A 24253-nucleotide genomic window follows, 5' to 3' on the forward strand; every position below is an offset into this window, starting at 1 on the left:
CAACATACTCTTCAATTAAATTAATGCAATATCATGAAAAATATGAAAATATGTGAGGTAAAGAAAAGAAATGGGGAGAGAGGTTTCTTACATACACAAACTACCACGGTGTCATAAGGGTTCGAACTTGAGACCACTAGTCTATAAGTCAATGCATTTTTCATTGAGTTTGACACCTTTGGCAGAGAGTTTTGGTATTAAAAGATGAGTTTTGGACTGGCCACTCATCTGTTGACAAGATATAGATTTTTCACTCCATAACTAACGGATAAGATATTGCATTTTCATATATATAACTTACCAGTAAGATATAGGCTCATTTCAATCCTAAACAAGTCTTTTCATAAGGAGTGCCCTAAACTGTTGAATATTGTAAGACCCTAAATTCTAAGCCCTAAATACTAAACAAATGGCAAGCATGCAATGCTAATGCACAAAGGCAAGGCACTGTAAAGGAATGCATTCCATGTCAATTTGCAACAAAGGGAATGCATGCGATGTCAAGGCCTGTTTAATTAGTGCCTTCAATCTGAAGGCAGATCAACACAAGTAAGGGCCAAGGCATGGTACAGGAACACTGGCCCATAGAGGTGCAAGGAGGTGTAGCTGCACCTCCCATTGCAAGAAAAAGCTTTGAAGTCGCTAAAGTTTACCCATCAACTCTGCCTTGGAGGTGCCCACCACTTGTTTGAATAAATGCCTCAGCAACCGAGTGACTTGTTCTTTTCTTGTTGAGATGATGCACTGTTTTTTTCTTTGTTGCGATGAGGCCCAAGTTGGAATTGTTGAGACCCAAAAAATCCAATGCTAGGCCCAAATATATTTCTAGCCCAGTACGACACCTAACTCGAGAAGAAACCCGACTTAGGTATGCAAGAGTTCGTCATATGCGCTTTCACACGTGTTATGCCAAGCAAATATGCAACATGCCACGCAGAAAGATCGTAACAAGCCCGTGAAATATACTGGTTCTATGAACCCATGTTCATTATGCTGTCAAGCGCCATTTTGGCCCGGTCATAGCCCTTACAAAAATGCAAAGCTCGAGCACAAGCACGCCAAATAACACGCCACACCATGTAGAAAATCCTTATTTTTCACCAAGCGACGCTACAAGCTTAAGTAGGCCCAAGCCACGAGAATGTCTGGGGCTTCTGAGTGGATTGTGGTATGGATGGTTACGAGCATTTACGAGGCCCATTGATGGGCCAATAAGTGGAAGTTTTGGGCTGCTTGTGAGCTCCAAAACTTGAGCCTATTTCTTGAGCCCAAATATATGGGTAAGCATGAAAGAGAGAAAAAGGTAGCCCATTACTTTAGAAAATTGGCTCATCACCTTAGTAAAAATAGTTCATCACTTTAGAAAGTTGGCCCATGCCCTTAGTAAACTAGCCCATCACCTTAGGAAATGACCCAAGTGACTTAGAAAATATCTTAAAGTCTCCAACACATAGCCAGGGACAGAACCATGATAGACCACCTAAAGAACCAAAAGGCATTTGCATGTGCAGGCTGCTAGGAGTCTCCAGCACATGCCAAAGACAAACCCAACACAGGCCATCCCAAAAATCAAAGGATACTTGAGCAAAACACCCTTCAAACCACTCCATTACCCACTCATTTCTCCCACCAGCTTTTGCAATAAAATGAATGAGAAAAGAAGGAGAAAGGGTATACCAAAATAGGAGATGGTCGAAGGGACAGCTGCGGGAAGGCTCTAGAGCCTTCAAAAATCTTGTCGCTGTGTGTTTGGATTGAGAAAGATTTAACAAAATAAGGATGAATCAAAGGAAAAGAAGAGAAATTGAGGTGGAGGCTTGGCTGATTTGGAAAGAACCAGCTAGGGTTTCTTGGGAAGAAGGAGCTTCCAGCGCATATAAAAGGGGCATCTCCTACCCATCATCTAACCACACATCTAGAGAGAGCAATCATCCCCTTTTACTATTGGTACCCTTCAATTTCGAGCCATATTCTTCCATTTCCTCCCATTTCCTCTTCTGGCAAAACACTCAAGAGCTTGATGAAGCTTTCGTCAAGCTACTGGAAATTTGCTAAAACCACCCATTCTTCCATCTTCTTCCTCTCTCTTCTTTCTTCCCATTTTCTCTTCTAGCAAAATGCTCAAAAGCCTGACTGTCACATTCCTAGATCGGCTTCACTGTAGCATGATATTGTCTGCTTTGGGCTCCGCTCTCTTCCTTCACGATTTTATTTCTGGGAACTCACGAGCAACTTCTCAGTGTGTCACCTATCCTAGGATTGCTCTAGCCCCAACTCACTTAACTTCGGAGTTCCCATGACTCCGAAGCCAATGAGCTCCCAAAAGGCCTTTTGCTAGATGAAGATGGGCATGTACATACAAGGCACATCACCCCCCTCTTCATTGGTCGATGTGGGATGTTACATTGACGAAGCTTTCGTCAACCGTCGGAAGTTTGCTAAAGCCATCATTCTTCTTCCTTCATTCTTTCCTCTATTCCCTCAACAAATCCTCTCAAAATTCATTTTCCCCTTATTTCGAGCCTCTGTTTCTCATAGAAAACCCAAGCCTTCTCTCTCTCATGCTAAACTCATGAATGCTCAGCTCCCATGCCACAAGCTTCTCAAGCCAATCCAAGATATTCATCTATAAGCAACTGTTGGTTTTGTTGGTGAAGGAGACCAATGTGTTTCCTAAGACTCCACAAGCCTTTTGAAGCACTCTTGGGGCCTGATTCTTGACCTCAGACACAGGGACAAGTCCACCCATTTGCTCTTTACAGCAGCCCAAACCCATCTGTAGGCGAAAAAGTCCCGACAGGAATTAAATGGACCAAGGGATGCCTTGCGTTGAATTCTTGATTCTTGACGAAGCTTTGTGTGCTCTTGAGTCTTGTTGCAGATCCATCCCTCTCTTTCCAAGTTTGAATGTATTTTTGTTTTTTGTTTTTTTTGGTTTTTTATAATATGTAGTTTATTATTTTTTTTGGGTAAAATTGTAGCAATGGTCCCTCAAATAAGACCCCACTTTACTTTTCTTCCTTCCACCCAAAAAATTGTTATAGTCATCATTCATTTAGATATCGAGTTGCACCACTCGTCATTTCGTCAATTCTATTAAATTTTCTGTCAAAATTAAGAGTAAATTGAGAAATTCATATCAAATTTTAAGGGCAAATAAGATTTCTACCTAGTCACTACCTCATTCTAACCAAACCCAACAACTCTCTCTCTCCAATGATCCTTTTGGGTTTTGTTTAGATTGTTCAATTGATTGATAGGAAGACTAGTCGATGAAAAGGTTGGGCGGAGGAGGGGGCTGACGAACAAAAGGAGGAAGAAATGAGAGAAGGAGAGAGTGGGTCGGTGGCCGATTTGTGGGGTTAGGTTTGTGAAGGGTGGCTAGAGGAGAGAGAGGGAGAGAGAGGTGGTTGTTGAGGCTGGGCTGTGCTTATTAAGAATCTAGCATATGAAAAGACAAATATAGCCTTAATTTTCAAAGAAAAAGTTGATAGAGCTAACGGGAAGGACGAGTTCTGAAAGTTGAGGCATAGTTCAAGCACCATCATAACAATTTTTGGGGATAAGGGACTAAAAGTGAAGTGGGGTCTTACTTGAAGGACCATTGCTATATTTTTGTTTTTTTGTTTTTTTAGAGATATTGTTTTTGTTTTCTGATTTGGTTATCTTTGTATAACCCTAAACCCTAAATCCTCATTCGAATAATTCGGGTAGTTCAAATACTCCTTCAAATAATCCAGGTATTTCTTTTGAGCTTTTAGGCTTTTAAATATTGCCCCTTCCTTGATTGTTGATAAGTTTATGGTTTGTTCTTTATTTTAATTTATTTAGACTTAATGATGTTAAGTTGGAGTTAATTAAATAGATAGGTGTTAAAATTAAAAATTGACATGTCATATTTTGACTCGTTAGATCATTAGAATGGTTAAGATCTTGTGAAATGTGGGTAAATGCATAGTGGCTAAATGTAGAAGCTCAGGATCCATATAAAAGTGACAGGAATAGGGAAATTAAACATTGAATACAAAAATTTAAAAATTAGTTAGTAAAAAGCTGAAGTAAAATTAACCCACAAAAATATTGAGTTTTATTACCATATAATTTGAAAAGTTATCTTAATTATTTATGGGAATGTAAATAACATTTCTCATAACAAATCACTATTTTTTTTTGGCTTATTTGTTGAAATGCCCTCTATGTTTTTAAATAGTCTAAGTTTGCCCCTTGACATTTCAAATGACTCAATCTCCCCCTTAAACTTATATTATGTGACCAAGGTTGCCCCATTCCGTTAGTTTTCAGATAGAAATCATTAAATTAGTTGAAGTGGCATGGGTATTTTGGTAAATTTAACTATTAAAAAAAAATGCTTGAAATTATTTTAAATAGGTAAAAAATAAAGATAAAAATGTCCTTTTTTTTTTAATCCCTAATCGTCAACTCCCACCATTTTTTCTCTCATCTCAGCTAGCCCCACCAACCAACCAACCCACCCACACCCAGAAAAAATCCACCCCACCTTCTCCCTTCTCTCTCTCTCTGTCTTTCATCGACCCCTCCCCCCAATTGTCAAAAGGCTCAAAACCCACAAACAAAATCACTAAATTGACTTCAAAATTCGCATATGTGGCAGTCCAAATCTCCCTTGGTGGCTGCCAAAGAAAGAGAGAGAATTGGGAGGAGAGAGACATAGGGTGAATTGTTGGTTAGGGTTTGATGATGTCGAAGAGGGAAGGAGGATAGGGTGGAGGGCGAGTTGGATTTTTGGCTATCAAAGAGAGACAAAGAGAGAGAGAGAGAGAGAGGAGGACGGGTTAATGGGATTTTTTTGGGTACTTTTGTTTTGATAGAGGAATGGGGAGGGGGAAAGAGGTTGTTTGGGTTGGTTGGGCAATGAAGTTGGTTGAGATGAGGGAGAAGGTGGTAGGGCTGATGATTGAGGGAGAAAAAAAAGGAGATATTTTTATCTTAATTCTATTTTAAATAATTTCAAACATTTTTTACATTTATTTTGAATTTTGAATAATTAAATTTATCAAAATATCCCTGCCACGTCAGCTGATTTTAAGATTTTTATATGAAAACTAACCAAATGGGCCAATCTTGGTCACAAAATGGAAGCTTAGGGGGGGAAATTGAGTTATTTGAAACGTTAGGGGCAAACTGAGACTATTTGAAAACAGCAGGGCTTTTCAACAAATAAGCCTTTTTTTAATAATTTTTTATTATTATTTTGAGCGCAAAATCACTCATGTTTGTTCGTGGGTTATGCATACGGGAAAACTATATGTAAAGAGGAAGCATCAGCGGGAGCACCTGATTCTTGAGTTCCCGATTGTAGCAAATTATGTTATTATATATACACAGCATTGGCAGCTGTTGAGGTTCCTCCGAGTCTGGCTGATGGATCTGATATGATCAAAAGGCTCAAAATTGGACTTGGAATTCTAAATTCAAAGGGAAATAGGATAAGAAATGTGGAGTTGCTTGCTGTGGTTGAGTGTTGGGTTTGTGGCCGGGGTTGTGGCGATTTTGGCCGCGGAGGTCCTGGTGGTGTATGTTGTCATCAACAGATTACAACACAAAACCAAACAACACCAAGAGAAAGAAGCCATACAAAAATCTCAAGAAATAGAATCCAAGCCAGACCTACACCCCCGTCAAGCCCTAGAATTCGCTTCCATCAAGGAGGTATGTACCACTTACGCATTCATATCAAATATGTTCCTTCAATTTCTAGTTGTAAAATTATCCCCTGCCTTTCTGTTGGTAGTTTCTTTTTTGCCTTTAAAACTGAACAACAACTACTAAGAAATGAATTCCCTAATTCAGTTAACTCTGTGGGAAGTGGGAAGGGCAATTGGAATTGGTACTCTTTATGATCATGAATATCTAAGTTGAATTGATGATATGGAATAATAAAAGAAAATTAACATGGAAGTTTGAGGGAATATCGAGTTGATTAAATGACAGGCGAATTGTCATTTGAACAAAGTATATTTTCTACTGTTTCTCCGTTTGGCGCATTTCAAGAATCTTAAGGCTTTATGACTGTCGAAATGTATATAATTGAGAGTAATTGTTTATAATTCTGAAATACAGAAATATGAAATAGACAAAATAATATATATATATATATATATATATATATATATATATACTTATGTGATAAAATCATGTAATAAAACTTTTTGTACTTTATCCAGCTTTCTTCTCAAAACAAGAATCTTTCTAATGAAAAGTTGATCAAACTGAAACAACTACATTAAGGATTATAATAAAGATTTCATACTAAAGGATGATGATTTCTATTCCACTTTTAAAATTGAAAGTCATAAACTAGAATGTGTTGATATGAAACTTTGCTGTGCTATTTTTTATTTAGCATGAGGCACTGGGAGACACATATCATCAGCACTTATATTTGTTGTCTGAGGCTACACATTTCCATGTGGTTGACTGAAAGGATAGACAGCTTAGATATATATTTTGATCCAAAATTTAGTCTTATTAGTGCATAAAACCAAATTACCTTTTGTTTGTACTATTGCACATTTGGCATTGAATTTTGGGACTCGTCGATTAATTGAAAAATATATCCCTTTCGGAAAATGAATATGTTTATCCAACTTTTGCTTCCCACTTCCCTCTTTTGAGGAGCTAATCAATCTTCAGCTGCTTCATTGTTCATTTAGGTTTATGTTACTTATACATAATTCATGGCTATGCACTGTGTTGTCTTTTTAGCTTTCCCTCACATTGTATAGTTTATTTGTTGAGTCTTAGGGAGCAGTTTGGGTTCTAGAACCAGAAAAAGTTCCCAAAAATTGGCAAGAAAAAGCACTGCGAGAGCAAAAGAGAAAGAAGGAATTCTTTGAGGTTTCTCCTATAAAAAAATATGCAAAAATCAAGAACCAACTACTCATTCTGATAGAATCAGATGGCTCCCAGACAGCTATCCAGTTAAAGGGCTGCACCATTGAAGCTGTTTCCGCAACAAGTCTACCTTCAAGAAAATGGTAACTAGCCTTTGCCACACATCCTTTTGATAACTTTCCTGGTTTGTTTTAGAATTGGGTTGGGTATTTTGTGGAAGAGGATAGGGTCAAAGGCTTTTCAGCTTCTAACCATTCTTCATCTTAGATTTAGGTGACAGGTTTCTTTCTTAATCCAGATGTTCTAGTAAAGGACAGTCGTGCTTTATATCCTTGCTATACATTTTTGTCTTACCTCTAATCAGTCTGAAATAGAAAAGGGTATGGACATATAAAAAGATAAAACAAGGGGTTATCATTTTTCTTTTTCCCTTTTTAAATTTAATCAAATGGGGATGGTCTTCACTTTAATTATCATTTTAAGAAAATATTTTACTATTTTGCCCAAATTTTTCCATTACAAAGTGCAGTGCCAAAAGTTTTCTGACAATATAAAGTTCCAATATTTATTTTTGAAATATATAAAGTGCCATAATTCCTCTTTTTATTTTGAAAAATAAAATAAAAGTTGTCTGAGTTCTTAGCTATTTACTGTATTTCACTACATTCTTGAATAGGGGTTAACGAACTTAAAATTTCTTTCTGTTCTTAGGGCCAAAAGGTTCCCCATAAAATTGGATAGCAAGTCCACCATAATATACAAAGGAAGTAAAGTCTTTTACATTTATCTTGAAACTTCATGGGAGAAGGAATCATGGTGTAAAGCTCTTCGTCTGGCATCTAGCAATGACAAAGAGAAACTTGATTGGTTCGCAAAGTTGCATGAAGAATTTCGGTGTTACTTGACATTGTTAAATACAGGACATCCTTCACTCATGAAACACTCCGGAGGGTTCTCTTCTGCTGAACCCGTAGATAGGGAAAATAGGATTGATGGTTCTTCCTCAAAGGTTCGTATGTTCTTGAAAAAAATCACAAAGAAGTATTCTAAGGTTGGTCCAGATAATAAGTTGAGCTGGACTTCATCCTTAGGCCGTGAAGAAAGAAAGATAAGTGAGAAGAATCGTACATGTCAGGATTCTATTTCTTTCAGTAGCTTGGTAGATGCTAGTCCACCAGTGAAGAGGGCTAAGAGTTTCACAGAAGGGAATTTGGCAATTCCGCCTTCATCAACCTTAACTCATTCTGGTAGCCAAAGTCATATATCTGTCATCTCTGATGCGGACTCTGATGAAAAGTTTAGTACTGATGAGGCAACACTTTGTTGGAATTTGTTAATTTCACGGCTCTTCTTTGATGCCAAAAGCAGTGTGGAGATGAAAAAAACCTTAAAAGCTCAGATTCAGGTTTACCATATATCAATAAGATTTTATTATTCTGCTAGTGTACATGTATGCACCTTCTCATAATTGCATTGAGGCAGATACGCATCATGCAAAACACATGTAAATTCACAAACACATATGCACACACAATATTTCAGACACACACATTTAGGTTACGTTGACTTATTTATTTTGTAAGGGACCTGCAATTATTGTGTTCATTTCATGTAACTGGGCCTCATTTGAGGATTTTTTTTAAAAAAAAAAAAGAAAAAAAAAGAGGCTTGGAGTCGATGTGGATATTATAATTGTATATGTGCAAATTCTGGCCATTCTTTTGTGCAATCGCATTTCTCTTTTATTGTTTGTTTGTCAATGCAGATGTAAATTTTATTTGTTTTTGTGATTTTGCCTATGACAGAGGACATTGTCCAATATGAGGACCCCGAGTTACATTGGTGAAGTGATTTGTACAGACATTAATACTGGGAATCTCCCACCTTATATCCATGGTATGAAAGTTCTGCCGACAGACATGAATGACGTATGGGCTTTGGAAGTTGACATTGGATATTATGGTGGTGCGGTGTTAAATGTTGAGACGAGATTGGAAGTCCGGGAACTAGACTTCCAGAAAGGCAGTGAGGATTCAAGTCCAGAATCAGGCTCTGTTAGGGATGTGTCAACCGAACTTCTTGAAGAATTTGAGTATTTCGGGAAGCAGTTAAATCTTGCTGAAGGGACAGCTGATGTGCTAGAGCATAAGGAAGAGTGTGACCCAAAACCTGGTGAGATAAAATTTAGATCAATAATTGTTTTGCGCATTCTGCATTTTCCATATATACCTTTGAAACCCTGAATTGTTGCTCACATATATGCAGCCTCTGGGCTCATAATACATTGAGGGTTGTATAGTAGTGGTGTCTCCTAATAAACAGTTAAAGAATGGTGGAGCTCAAAACTTTAACCCATGGGGTGTAAATATAATCTTGTACCTTTAATGCTGATTGCTATAGGTACATCACTCACCTTGAAACATAGTTCATTGAGTATTGGATGATTAAAGCAGCCATGGACTTTGGGTTGCCTATGAGCAAGGGAGCGGGACTTTGGGATTTAGACTTCAAGCATCAAGGTTTAAATGGTAGTCTAAAGGCTAGGGATGGAATAAATGTCAAACGGAAGGATATTCAGTTAAATTACATACCCCTAAATGATGAAAATCAGAATAAGATAGATACCTAAACTATATACTATTATAATGTATGATCTATGGAGTAGTTTACCTAGCCTTGCCCAGAACAGGGTGGAGGGTAAAAGGGCAGGAAAAAATAGGTAATCCCTTGTTTGGTAGGAGTGGAAAAGTGGAGGGTGAGGCATTTTCAACGGTGCAACTCAATGATTTGTGGTCTTGGGACTGGAGTTCCTTCGCAGGGTACACCTTTCCTTTATTGTATACCAAATAGAAGAAAAGACACTATACAAGGTTGAGGTTTAGGGGTTGGAAAATAGATGGTTTGTATATAAACTTTTAAGTGTGATGAGCAGGAAGAAAATAAAGGGTGGTGAAGAAGGAAACAAACAATAGAGATTGGGGAGGGAGGTCCTAAGGGATGACATTTGTTGTTGTGAGACTTGACTTAGAAATGGCATTTAAATCCCTAAAATTAAGTGTTAGTGTCGACATTTGAGAAAAATGCATTCCCAAATAACAAATTAAAGAAGCTCATCTCTTACTTTTAGTGAGACCAAAACCTCTCACCTCGACATCTTGTGTTCTATAAGGCCTGTAATTAATCGTGAAGTGCTTTTACTGTTTTATCCTGCCATCTTTTCCCACCTCCCTTTAGTTTTGTATTTATTTTGAAAGTCACTTTGCTCTTTCCCACCACTATTTCCAAGTTTTAAAATTAAAATCTTTCAAATCATATTGCTCTATCAGCCCTGTTTTTTTTTTTTTTTTTCCTCCTTAGAATTCAAGCTTTTCCTTTTAGGTAATGCTATTGCTGGAAAAAATTGTAATTAAATCTTTTAAAGGGGGGTGGGGTAAGCATTTTGACGGATGATAATAGAAGCACTCTTAATTTTATTTGTATCTATCACAAATAGTAGAGCTGATATATTAGAGTTGATGTTTTCTTCCCTTAAAAAAACACTTATGTACATGTATGATCTCTTATCCGTATCAAAATGATGCACCCTTTGAATGGCACTGGTGGAGCTTAAAAATTTGCCAAAATGCGCTTGTTTGTTGGTTAGGTTTTAGTTCGGTGTTGGGCCCATACCGCTCACTGTATTGACAAGTTCGGTGAGCACTGTCGCTGGACCAACACCGACAGAAGATGGGTGTTCACGAACAAATTGGTCCACTGAAATTGCAGTCCGAGTTGGTTGGTTTGGGTGAGAGGTGGAGCAGCAGTCTGCAAGGTGGAGGTGAATTGCGAAACTGCGATTGCGATAGAGGTAGCATGGCGGAACTGAGATGGAGATTCTAAGACTGCAATTGACTAGAGGTGAGAGGCAATTGGGGGGTGGGGAGAGAGAGAGAGAGTGTGTGTGTGTGTGGCGGAGGCAGGTTGATGAAGATAGAGGAATATTATTGCTCCAGATTTTGAAGATCTAATCTAGTACCTAGTGAAGTGAATGCCAGCCAATGGAACGGAGCCATGTGGAAAAGTAAGTTTTGAATAAGAAGAATAAAATATAGTCATATTGCTTCAGTTGGAAATAACATTGATTCAGGAGTTTTAAGATCGATTTTTTGACCCATTCAACCGGTTCAGTTTGGCCAGTTCTCTTGATTTTTCTGTAGAAGTGCCCACCCTCAACTGCCCAGAACTTGAGAGTTAAAACCTAAACTTTAAACTCTAAATGGCAAATTCACACCTTAAGATAACCAATCATGTGGGAAACCGCATCTAAAACTACAATAATAACAATAATTGAGGCGTTGTTTGACCCGCCAAATGATGCATTTTGAACGGCACAACGTCTGGATACGGACATAACTACCCAAAAAATATTTCTATGTGCATGGACAGGTGATCTAATGAGGGCCACTCAGCAATGCGGTTCCAATAGTTCCAATTGTGCACTTTTTAGGTTCATTTAGACTATCATTCTTGCAAAAGGTCTGCTATCTATAGGCTTGTAGTAGAGAATGAAAGAAACCTTCAAGCATATTCACAGGAACTTAAAGCATGCAATTATTTCCAATTTGACATTAGCTAAATATTATTTCCAATTCAATTTCACACCACAGTAAAAGCTTCAAGTTATATAATGGCAGTTCAACCTGAAACGTTCCGTTGCAGATGGATCAAAGAGCTCTAAGAGCAATATGTCTTCATCAAATTATGGATCCAGGTGGAAGTCTCTTCTAAATTCCATTGCCAAACAAGTTTCACAGGTTTGTAGATGGGCTATCTGACCTATATGTGTTATTCCATAGACTTTTTTTGTTTCTATGGCTTGATTCCATGCGAAACATGGCTATTGCTTATCTCCATAATAGCTGTCCCCTTCATTGAGGCAGATATTTGGTGGTTAGTTTTTTGTTTTGAGCAATAATGTGTGTATTTGAGTTGGCCCTTTTTCTCTGTAGCATCATCTTATAAGACATGACTGTAGAGAGGGACGATTAGACCATGAAGAGTAAACCAACTGTTGGATAGTTGAGTTGTATCCAAGTATCTGGAAAAAAAGTTTGAGCATAGTCATTTGAAAATTGAGTTTGTATTTTCTAGAGAGGGGCATCGCCAAAGGGATTTATAATCACGAATAGATACTGGTTATAAGTTTCTTTGAGTTAATGTGTTTGTCATCTGGACTCTCTCTCTCTCTCTCTCTCTCTTTCCCCCTATTTATATGTGTATGTATTCATACAAAAAGAAAAAGAAAAAAAAAAGGTTATTTATCACAAGAGCTTCTGCAGTTCACTGACTGACTGATTATATCTAACTAAAGGTGCCTCTCTCTTTGGAAATAAGAATAGCATCCCTTCGAGGAACACTGCGGTTACATATCAAGCCACCTCCTTCAGACCGGTTATGGTTTGCCTTCACATCCATGCCTGATATAGATTTCAGCCTGGACTCGTCAGTGGGAGATCACAAGATTACTAGTGGACGCATAGCTTTGTTTCTGATCAGTCGACTTAAGGTACATTCCATCTTAGCTAATTTTCCTTCTATTACTTTTTTGATCTCAAAACATGCCTACAACTCAAGCATGAGACGCCATGATTGTTACTATGTTGTCTGAACTACTTAATGTCACCTTAGTGTAAACATGGTTCTAATATCTCTCTTATTTTTCAAATATAAGCTCGTAAATAAGTTATTGTTGCTTTCGGAAAGATCTATTTATAAGTGTGTAAAGGCTACTAAGCTCAGCTCAACAGAATGCCTTTACACCATAAATTTATGGTTTCATCTTTTATCCTTTTTTGTTACTGTAAGTTATTGTGTAGCTACTCTCTGTCGTTCCAATGTTTTGATTTGATGAAGCAGGATAGGGAAGTATTTTCCCTTCCTTCGATCTTAAACTTTGAGCATCTTTTTTGCAAATAGTTTTCTAGTGTCCTTGATGGCATGCATACAATCTTATGCTTAGATTTTTCGCTAAAAAAACTCAAGTGATATGTGGAAGCAACCAATATTGCTAGGTGCTTCTGCTGAAGCTTCATTTTACTTGTACAGACAGCAATCCGAGAAACTCTAGTTCTTCCAAACTTCGAAAGTGTATGCATACCATGGATGCTAGCAGAAAAGGATGATTGGTTACCCCGAACAGTTGCTCCTTTCATATGGCTTAACCAAGAATGCGTGAATGATCCCACCACTGTATGTGAAGGACCCATCTGCCAACCTACTGAAGGAAAATACAAGACAGAAGCTAACAAGGGAACCTCCAGTGATCATTCACAACCCAAGGATAAAAAACTCAAGAAGGCCGAGTCTATTGGACAGCCAATTGGTGAATCCTCAGATGCATTAGTCTTTTCAGTGAGTTCCAATGATCCGTCCGCTGGGAGTACTGATGCGACTATTCAAGAATTGAGAACCCCTTTATTGGGGAATGGTGAACCACAAGACACTTTCAAACACAAGCTAGGGGAGACACCAGAGAGTCAATCACCATCACCATCGAGGTCTACTATATTGTTGGATAAAGAGAATCATACCATTGAAGAAGATGAATCAAGGCAAAAGAGAATGGGGAGAAAAGCAAGGATGCTTGATCTGGGGAAGAAGATGGGGGAGAAATTGGAAGAAAAGAGGCGCCACATTGAGGAGAAGAGTAGAAACATTGTTGAGAAGATGAGAGGACCATGAAACAGCCGGCGTAAGAGACATAGTTGCATTGTTGATAGTTGTTGCATCAATTATTTGTATATTTTTTTTCAGTTGTCTAAAATGCCTTGAGTACGGAAATCTTTTCTTATTCTTGCTTGCAGAACTGGGACTGTTTGCACTTGCACAGCTGTTCTGCGGATGTTTTAGCTTGAAGTCATCCGTTCCTGTTGTAAGTTTTACAGAGCAATAGGAGAGAATTTACCTTATGCATTAGCTAACATTGTAAGCCAAGTTCTTTTCACGTACCATCACCCCCATGCGAGATTTTGACTCCAGCCTTGGGCATTCTGTTAACTAGCCCCCTGGTACATGCTCACGCATGTGCCAATTGATTTTCTTTTTTCTTTTTTATTTTTTATTTTATTTTTAGAATTAAGAAAAGATAACTTGAATAGTTACTTATATTCCATAAAAGTAAGACCTATTTTCTGATTTTGTTTTTAATTTTAATTTTTTTAATATAAAAAAATGTGAATTTACTATATTATTCTAATTTAATTAATAATTTTAATTCTTAATATTTGAATTAACTAGGGGTATTTTATGGTATTTTGTCTCTGTTTTTTGCTTTATATATAGATAAGGGCAAAAAAGTGTTGAAGAGCGAGTTGGGGAGGGTTTGGGCCAACAAATTAACAAGTTCTTTTCCTTGAGGTCTGCAGTGGAAGTTAGTGGGGTGCTGGGTGATGCGTTTGTGGAGCTTGGGAAGGTGGAGTTTATGACTGTTGGGAATGGGCCGGGTAGGTTTTTTTAACTTTTGAAGTTTATGGAGTGATTGTCTAAATTTTTTTGGACAAACTACAAAAGACCTCGAAATTTCTGAAAAACCTACAATTTATCCCATCCGGTACCTAAACCGTTAATGAATTTGCAAAATGCATACGTGGCAAAAATTAGCCCCATTTTTTAAGACATGGACTACCATGTAGACAAAAAATAAAATAATTTTATTATTTAAATTAATAAAAAAAATTAAATTAAAATATAAAATTATTTTTTTATAAAAAGAAATAACTCAACAAATACCCAGGCTCTTAACATCCACCAGTAGCACAACCTATCCAGACCCAACCTCCCTAGCCCACCCGCTGCACCACCACACCACCCACCATCTTGGCATCCCTGCATCACCATCGTCACAAGAACGTCAGGTGTTATAGTTAGAGAGAGAGAGAGAGAGAGAGAGAGAGAGAGTGGGGGGGTGTGTGGGGGGCCGGAGTTTTGGTGCAGCTTGAGTTTGGTTTTTGGATAGTGGGTGAATAACTTAGCGTCAAACACAATGGGGTCGTGCTTCACGTTTTTGGGTTGCGGTAGGTGATGTTTTAGAAGATATTTTGTCTCCCTTTGAATTCCCAATCTCTAATATGAGTTCTCATATTTTTTTTTTCCATCAAATTGGCCAACTAGCCTTTGACTCAGCCAACCCTAGCTCACAGTACATACTATATTGTTGAAATGGTTCAATTTTTTCCATTTACGTTTTAGCAAATCTTTTGTGTCCCTTTGAATCCCCAATCTCTAACTTGCATTCTCAAATTTTTTTTTTCCATCAAATTGACAACTCCTTGCCTATGCCTCAACCAACCCTAGCTCATGGTACACTCTGGTATTGTAGAAATGGTTAAGTTTTTCTCATTTATGTTTTAGTAGATATTTTGTGTCCCTTTGAATCCTTAATCTCTAATATGAATTCGCATATTTTTTTCCCATCAAATTGACCACTCCTAGTCTTTGCCTTAGCCAACCTTAGCTCACGGTACAGATTGGTATTATTGAAATGGTTTTTTTTTTTATTTTTATTTTTTTTTCATTTATGTTTAAGCAGATCTTTTTGTGTCTTTTTGAATCCTCAATCTCAAATGTGAATTCTCACATTTTTTACCCATCAAAATGAAAACTCCTAGCCTTTGCATCAACCAACCCTAGCTCACGGTAAAGACCAGTATTGGTGAATTGGTTTACTTTATTTCATTTACGTTTTAGCAGATATTTTGTATCCCTTTTATCCTTAATCTCTAATATGAATTGTCATAATTTTTCCCCATCAAATTGACAACTCCTAGCCTTTGCCTTAGCCAACCCTAGCTCAAGGTACAAACTGGGATTGATGAAATGGTTCAATTTTTTTCATTTATGTTTTAACAAATCTTTGTGTCACTTTGAATCTTCAATCTCTACTTTTAATTCTCACATTTATTCCATCAAATTGGCCACTCCTAGCACTTGCGTCACCCAACCCTAGCTCCCGATACAGACTGGTATAGTTGAAATGGTTCAATTTTTTTTTCATGTATGTTTTAGCAAATCTTTTGCGTCCCTTTGAGTCCCCAATCTCTAATATGAAGTCTCATATTTTTTTTCCAATCAAATAGACCACTCATAGCATTGCGTCACCTAACCTTAGCTCATGGTATATACAATATTATTGAATCAGTTTAGTGTTTTTCATTTATGTTTTAGCAGATCTTTTGTGTCCCCTTGAATTCCCAATCTCTAATATGAATTCTTACATTTTTTCCCATCAAATTGAACACTCATAGTCTTTGCCTCTGCCAACCATTGCTCACGGTACATACAAGTATTATTGAATCGGTTCAGTTTTTTTGATTTATATTTTAGCTGATCTTTTGTGTTCGTTCGAATCCTCAATCTCAAATTTGAATTCTCATACTTTTTCCAATCAAATTGGCCACTTCTAGCCTTTTCTTCAGCCAACCCTAACTCACGGTACATACAGTTGTTGTTGAATCAGCTCAGTTTTTTACATTCATGTTTTAGTAGATCTTTTATGTCCATTCGAATCCTCAATATATATTTTGAATTCTCATACTTTTTCCAATCAAATTGACCACTTCTAGACTTTTCTTCAGCCAACCTTAGCTCGTGGTACCGATATGTATTGTTGAATCGGTTCAGTTTTGTTCATACGTGTTTTAGCGGATCTTTTGTGTTCATTTGAATCCTCAATCTCTAATTTGAATTCTCATACTTTTTCCAATCAAATTGGCCACTTCTAGACTTTTCTTTAGCCACCCTTAGCTCATGGTACATATAGGTATTGTTGAATCGGTTCAGTTTTGTTCATACATGTTTTAGCGGATCTTTTGTGTTCATTTAAATCCTCAATCTCTAATTTGAATTCTCATACTTTTTTCAATCAAATTGGCCATTTCTAGCCTTTTTTTTAAGCCAACCCTAGCTCAAGCTTCAGACAAGTATTGCGGAATTGATTCAGTTTTTTTGATATAGTTTAAGCAGATCTTTTATGTCCATTCAAATCCAAAATCTCTAATTTGAATTCTCATACTTTTTCCAATGAAATTGGCCACTTTTACCCTTTTCTTCAGCCAACCCTAGCTCATGGTACAGAAATGTATTGTTGAATTGTTCAGTTTTTTCCATTCATGTTTTAGCGGATCTTTTGTGTTCATTCGAATCCTCAATCTCTAATTTGAATTCTCATACTTTTTCTAATGAAATTGGCCACTTCTAGCCTTTTCTTCAGCCAACCCTAACTCATGGTACAGAAAAGTATTGTTGAATTGTTCAGTTTTTATCACACATGTTTTAGCGGATCTTTTGTGTTCATTCGAATCCTCAATCTCTAATTTGGATTCTCATACTTTTTCCAATCAAATTGACGACTTCTAGCTTTTTCTTTTGCCAACCCTAGCTCAAGCTTCAGACAGGTATTGTTGAATCGGTTCATTTTTTAGATTTATGTTTTAGCAGATCTGTTTTGTTCATTTCAATCCTCAATCTCTAATTTAAATTCTCATACTTTTTCCATTCAAATTGGCCATTTCTAGCGTTTTCTTTTGTTAACCCTAGCTCACGGTACAAAAAGGTATTGTTGAATCGGTTCAGTTTTTTCATTCGTGTTTTAGAGGATCTTTTGTGTTCATTCGAATCCTCAATCTCCAATTTGGATTCTCATACTTTTTCCAATCAAATTGGCCACTTCTAGCCTTTTTTTTTTTTGCCAACCCTTGCTCAAGCTTCAAACAAGTATTGTTGAATAGGTTCAGTTTTTTAAATTTATGTTTTTGCAGATATGTTATGTTCATTCCAATCCTCAATCTTTAATTTGAATTCTCATACTTTTTCAATTCAAATTGGCCACTTCTAGCCTTTTCTTTTGCCAACCCTAGCTCACGGTACAAATAGGTATTGTTGAATCGGTTTAGTTTTTTTCATTCGTATTTTAGTGGATCTTTTGTGTTTATTCGAATCCTCAATCTCTAATTTGGATTCTCATATTTTTTCCAATCAAATTGGCCACTTCTAGCCTTTTCTTTTGCCAACCCTAGCTCAAGCTTCGGACATGTATTGTTGAATCAGTTCAGTTTTTTTAGATTTATGTTTTAGCAGATCTGTTATGTTCATTCCAATCCTCAATCTCTAATTTGAATTCTCATATTTTAGATTTATGTTTTTGCAGATATGTTATGTTCATTCCAATCCTCAATCTTTAATTTGAATACTTTTTCAATTCAAATTGGCCACTTCTAGCCTTTTCTTTTGCCAACCCTAGCTCACGGTATAGACATGTATTGTTGAATCGGTTCAGTTTTTTTCATTCGTGTTTTAGTGGATATTTTGTGTTCTTTCGAATCCTCAATATCTAATTTGGATTCTCATATTTTTTCCAATCAAATTGGCCACTTCTAGCTTTTTCCTTTGCCAACCTTAGCTCAAGTTTCAGGCAGGTACTGTTGAATAAGTTCAACTTTTTAAATTTATGTTTTAGCAGATCTGTTTTGTTTATTCTAATCCTCAATTTCTAATTTGAATTCTCATACGTTTTCCATTCCAATTGGCAACTTCTAGCGTTTTCTTTTGCCAACCCTGCCACATGGTACATACATGTGTTGTTGAATTGGTTCAGTTTTTTTCATTCGTGTTTTAGCGGATCTTTTGTGTTTATTTGAATCCTCAATCTCTAATTTGGATTATCGTATTTTTTCCAATCAAATTGGCCACTTCTAGCCTTTTCTTTTGCCTACCTTAGCTCAAGCTTCAGACAGGTATTGTTAAATTGGTTCAGTTTTTTAGATTTATGTTTTAGCAGATCCGTTATGTTCATTCCAATCCTCAATCTCTAATTTGAATTCTCATACACTTCTAGCCTGTTCTTTTGTCATCCCTACCACACGTTACAGACATATATTATTGAATCAGTTCAGTTTTTTTCATTCGTGATTTAGCGGATCTTTTGTATTCATCCGAATCCTCACTCTCTAATTTGAATTCTCAAACTTTTTTCCAATCAAGTTGGCAACTTCAAGCCGTTTCTTTTGCCAACCCTAGCTCATGGTTCAGACAGGTATTGTTGAATCGGTTCAGTTTTTTTCATTCTTATTTTATCAGAACTTTTGTGTTCGTTCGAATCCTTAATCTCTAATTTGAGTTCTCAAACTTTTTTCATTCAAATTGGCCCATTCTAGCCTTTTCTTTTGCCAACCCTACCTTATGGTACAGACAGGTGTTGTTGAATCGGTTTAGTTTTTTTCATTCATGTTTCAGAGGATCTTTTGTGTTTATTTGAATCCTCAATCTCTAATTTGGATTCTCATACTTTTTCCAATCAAATTGGCCACCTCTAGCCTTTTCTTTTGCCAACCGTAGCTCAAGCTTCAGACAGGTATTGTTGAATCGGTTCAATTTTTTAGATTTATGTTTTAGCATATCTGTTATGTTCATTCCAATCCTCAATCTCTAATTTGAATTCTCACGTTTTGTCCAATCAAATTGGCCACTTCTATCCTTTTGTTTTGCCAACCCTAGCTCAAGCTTCAAATAAGTATTATTGAATCGGTTCAGTTTTTTAGATTTATGTTTTAGCAGATCTGTTGTGTTCATTCCAATCCTTAATCTCTAATTTGAGTTCTCATACTTTTCTCAATCAAATTGGGCACTTCTAGCGTTTTCTTTTACGAACCCTAGCTCACGGTACAGATGGATATTGTTGAATCGGTTCAGTTTTTTTCATTCGTATTTTAGCGGATCTTTTGTGTTTATTCGAATCCTCAATCTCTAATTTGGATTCTTATATTTTTTCCAATCAAATTGGCCACTTCTAGCCTTTTCTTTTGCCAACCGTAGCTCAAGCTTTAGACAGGTATTGTTGAATCGGTTCATTTTTTTTAGATTTATGTTTTAGCAGGTCTGTTATGTTCATTCCAATCCTCAATCTCTAATTTGAATTCTCATATTTTAGATTTATGTTTTAGCATATCTGTTATGTTTATTCCAATCCTCAATCTTTAATTTGAATTCTCATATTTTAGATTTATGTTTTTGCAGATATGTTATGTTCATTCCAATCCTCAATATTTAATTTGAATTATCATACTTTTTCAATTCAAATTGGCCACTTCTAGCCTTTTCTTTTGCCAACCCTAGCTCACGGTACAGACATGTTTTGTTGAATCGGTTCAGTTTTTTTCATTCGTGTTTTAGCGGATATTTTGTGTTCTTTCAAATCCTCAATATCTAATTTGGATTCTCATATTTTTTTCCAACCAAATTGGCCATTTCTAGCTTTTTCCTTTGCCAATCATAGCTCAAGCTTCAGACAGGTATTGTTGAATCGGTTTAATTTTTTAAATTTATGTTTTAGCAGATCTGTTTTGTTCATTCTAATCCTCAATTTCTAATTTGAATTCTCATGCGTTTTCCATTCCAATTGGCAACTTCTAGCGTTTTCTTTTGCTAACCCTGCCACATGGTACAGACATGTGTTGTTGAAATGGTTCAGTTTTTTTCATTCGTGTTTTAGCAGATCTTTTGTGTTTATTTGAATCCTCATTTTCTAATTTGGATTCTCATATTTTTTCCAATCAAATTGGCCACTTCTAGCCTTTTCTTTTGCCTACCTTAGCTCAAGCTTCAGACAGGTATTGTTAAATTGGTTCAGTTTTTTAGATTTATGTTTTAGCAGATCCGTTATGTTCATTCCAATCCTCAATCTCTAATTTGAATTCTCATTCTTTTTGAATTCAAATTGGACACTTCTAGCCTGTTCTTTTGCCATCCCTACCACACGTTACAGACATATATTATTGAATCGGTTCAGTTTTTTTCATTCGTGATTTAGCGGATCTTTTGTATTCATCCGAATCCTCACTCTCTAATTTGAATTCTCAAACTTTTTTCCAATCAAGTTGGAAACTTCAAGTCGTTTCTTTTGCCAACCCTAGCTCACGGTTCAAACAGGTATTGTTGAATCGGTTCAGTTTTTTTCATTCGTATTTTAGCGAAACTTTTGTGTTCGTTCGAATCCCCAATCTCTAATTTGAATTCTCATACTTTTTTCCATTCAAATTGGCCACTTCTAGGCTTTTCTTTTGCTATCCCCACTCACGTACAGACAGGTATTGTTGAATCGGTTGAGTTTTTTTTCGTGTTTTCGCGGATCTTTTGTGTTTATTCGAATCCTCAATCTCTAATTTCAATTCTCATGTTTTTTCCAATCAAATTGGCGACTTCTAGCCTTTTCTTTTGCCAACCCTAGCTCAAGCTTCAAACTGGTATTGTTGAATCGGTTCAGTTTTTTAGATTTATGTTTTAGCATATCAGTTATGTTCATTCCAATTCTCAATCTCTAATTTGAATTCTCACGTTTTTTCCAATCAAATTGGCCACTTCTATCCTTTTATTTTGCCAACCCTAGCCCAAGATTCAGACATGTATTATTGAAACGGTTCAGTTTTGTAGATTTATGTTTTAGCAGATCTGTTGTGTTCATTTCAATCCTCAATCTCTAATTTGGATTCTCATATTTTTTCCAATCAAATTGGTCACTTCTAGCTTTTTCCTTTGCCAACTCGAGCTCAAGCTTTAGACAGGTATTGTTGAATCCGTTCAATTTTTTAAATTTATGGTTTAGCAGATCTGTTTTGTTCATTATAATCCTCAATCTCTAATTTGAATTCTCATACTTTTTCAATTCCAAATTGCCACTTCTAGTGTTTTATTTTGCCAACCCTATCTCATGGTACAGACATGTATTGTTGAATCGGTTCAATTTTTTTCATTCGTGTTTTAGCGGATCTTTTGTGTTTATTCGAATCCTCAATCTCTAATTTGGATTCTCAAATTTTTCCAATCAAATTGGCCACTTCTAGCCTTTTCTTTTGCCTACCATAGCTCAAGCTTTAGACAGGTATTGTTGAATTGGCTCAGTTTTTTAGATTTATGTTTTAGCAGATCTGTTTTGTTCATTCTAATCGTCAATCTCTAATTTGAATTCTCATACTTTTTGAATTCAAATTGTCCATTTCCCGCCTTTTCTTTTGCCAACCCTACCACATGTTACAGACATGTATTATTGAATCGGTTCAGTTTTTTTCATTCGTGACTTAGCGGATCTTTTGTATTCATCCGAATCCTCACTCTCTAATTTGAATTCTCAAACTTTTTTCCAATCAAGTTGGCCACTTCTAGCCTTTACTTTTGCCAACCCCACTCACAGTTGAGCAGGTATTGTTGAATCGATTCAGTGTTTTTCATTTGTAGTTTAGCGAAACTTTTGTGTTCGTTCGAATCCTTTATCTCTAATTTGAATTCTCATACTTTTTTCCATTCAAATTGGCCACTTCTAGGCTTTTCTTTTGCCAACCCTAGCTCACGATGCAGACAGTCTTGTTGAATCGATTTAGTTTTTTGCATTCGTGTTTTAGCCGATCTTTTGTGCGTATTTGAATTCTCAATCTCTAATTTGAATTCTCATACTTTTTTCCATTCAAATTGGCCACTTCTAGGCTTTTCTTTTGCCAACCCTAGCTCACAGTACCGACATGTGTTGTTGAATCGGTTCAGTTTTTTGCATTCGTGTTTTAGCCGATCTTTTGTGCTTATTTGAATTCTCAATCTCTAATTTGAATTCTCATATTTTTTCCAATCAAATTGGCCACTTCTAGACTTTTCGTTTGCCAACCCTAGCTCAAGCTTCAGAAAGGTGTTTTATTGAATCGGTTCAATTTTTTTCATTCTTATTTTATCAGAACTTTTGTGTTCGTTTGAATCCTCAATCTCTAATTTGAGTTCTCATACTTTTTTCATTTAAATTGGCCCTGTTTGTCGTCGCGAATCTCACGACCGGTGCTCTGGGCCGAGGATGTGCGTCAACACATGGCGTCCTTCTTTTGGATACGGTGTGGTTGTGCGCGGCGTGCCACGGTCTACCGTCGTCGAGATGATGATGAGGTTCGGGTAGAAGATGGTTTAAATGTTGCGCTGTTTTGCGTTTGACTCCTAATCAAGCGATTGTGGCGAGAGAGGAACGATCTCGGCCGTCGGGTTCACGGCTGAGCTACAAGGCCGTTTAGTGGTGGTGTTGGTGACGGGTTTTAGGCGGTACTCGGCGCGTTGCTCGAGAGAGCGACGGTCGTATGATATATGGGGTGAGTGAGGCGATAACAGGGATGGTGCTCCGGCACCTTGAAAATCAAGGGTCGTATGATATATTGATGAATGAATTTTTCTTACAACCTACCACTACTCCTAAGATAACAAATAAAGGTATTGAAAGTGCATTACAGGAAAATATAATTTGCTCCGTGGGAGGCTTTTGGTTTGGTGTTTGAACCCTTTGAATGTAGTCCTGAGCTTAGTATTTATAGTAGTCCTGGAGGGACATTTGAGGTTGACAAGACCTGTGAGGTGGAGTCTGACCGGGGCAAGTGGGTAGTCAAATCGGCATTTGGGATCGTGAAGCATGGCGGTTTGGGGTTGAGAAGTATGGTGGTGTGACCCTCATAAATCTCTGTAAATCTCGGCCACCGCTCTCCACCGCTCGATCGTGGGTTCGCCCCCTTGGTGTGGGAACGCATTTAATGCCCTAGTCTGGTGGTTGGTGATCCGACCTTAAGTCGTAAGATTACTTGTGAAAATATGCCTAACCACCCTGATTTCCATCACCAAATCCTGACTTTAGTCACTTCCCTTGTGCATTTAATGCTTCTTGTGACTATTGGGTTTGCTGCGAAGTCGAGGCATTACTTCATTCTTGGTCGCAAGGCCGAGAGGATTCTGCCTTTACACTTTTTCCAATCAAATTGGACACTCCTTGCCGTGATCTAGACAATCCTAGCTCACGGAGCAGACAGTGTGTTGTTGAATCAGTTCAGTTTTTTTGATTCATGATTTTGCAGATCTTTCGTGTCCATTAGAATCCTCAATCTCTAATTTGAATGCTCATACTTTTTCCAATCAAATTGGACTCTCCTAGCCACTGATCTAGACAACCCTAGCTCAGAGAGAGCAGTGTTGTTGAATCGTTCAGTTTTTTTGATTCATGCTTTTGCAGATCTTTTGTGTCCATTAGAATCCTCAATCTCTAATTTGAATGCTCATACTTTCTCCAATCAAATTGGACACTCCTTGCCGCTGATCTAGACAACCCTAGCTCACGGAATGCAGACAGGTGTTGTTGAATCAGTTCAGTTTTTTTGATTCATGATTTTGCAGTTCTTTTGTGTTCATTAGAATCCTCAATCTCTAATTTGAATTCTCATAGTTTTGCCAATCAAATTGGACACTCCTAGGCTTTGATCTAGCCAACCCTAGCTCACGGAACAGACAGGCGTTGTTGAATCAGTTCAGTTTTTTTAATTCATGTTTTTGCAGATCT

The 24253-nt window shown here is 37.1% G+C and overlaps 1 protein-coding gene across 2 annotated transcripts; it reads left to right on the top strand.

Moving 5' to 3' along the window:
* Positions 1–4524: 4524 nt before the first annotated feature.
* LOC103338940 (uncharacterized) lies at positions 4525–13830 on the top strand. Of its 2 annotated transcripts, XM_008242209.3 has the most exons (8): positions 4525–5691; positions 6787–7019; positions 7588–8281; positions 8682–9048; positions 11575–11669; positions 12227–12421; positions 12961–13606; positions 13719–13830. In XM_008242209.3, exons 1-7 carry the CDS (start codon positions 5476–5478, stop codon positions 13594–13596), a joined length of 2436 nt encoding a protein of 811 aa, XP_008240431.2. In that variant the 5' UTR covers positions 4525–5475; the 3' UTR covers positions 13597–13606; positions 13719–13830. The 2 variants fall into 2 exon arrangements, with proteins under 2 accessions (XP_008240431.2, XP_088897530.1); XM_089041404.1 differs by having other exon boundaries at positions 4526–5691; positions 12961–13830.
* Positions 13831–24253: the final 10423 nt, after the last annotated feature.

Source organism: Prunus mume, linkage group LG7 (assembly GCF_029339155.1).
Source record: "Prunus mume cultivar Tortuosa linkage group LG7, ASM2933915v1, whole genome shotgun sequence".
Taxonomy (NCBI): Eukaryota; Viridiplantae; Streptophyta; class Magnoliopsida; order Rosales; family Rosaceae; genus Prunus; species Prunus mume.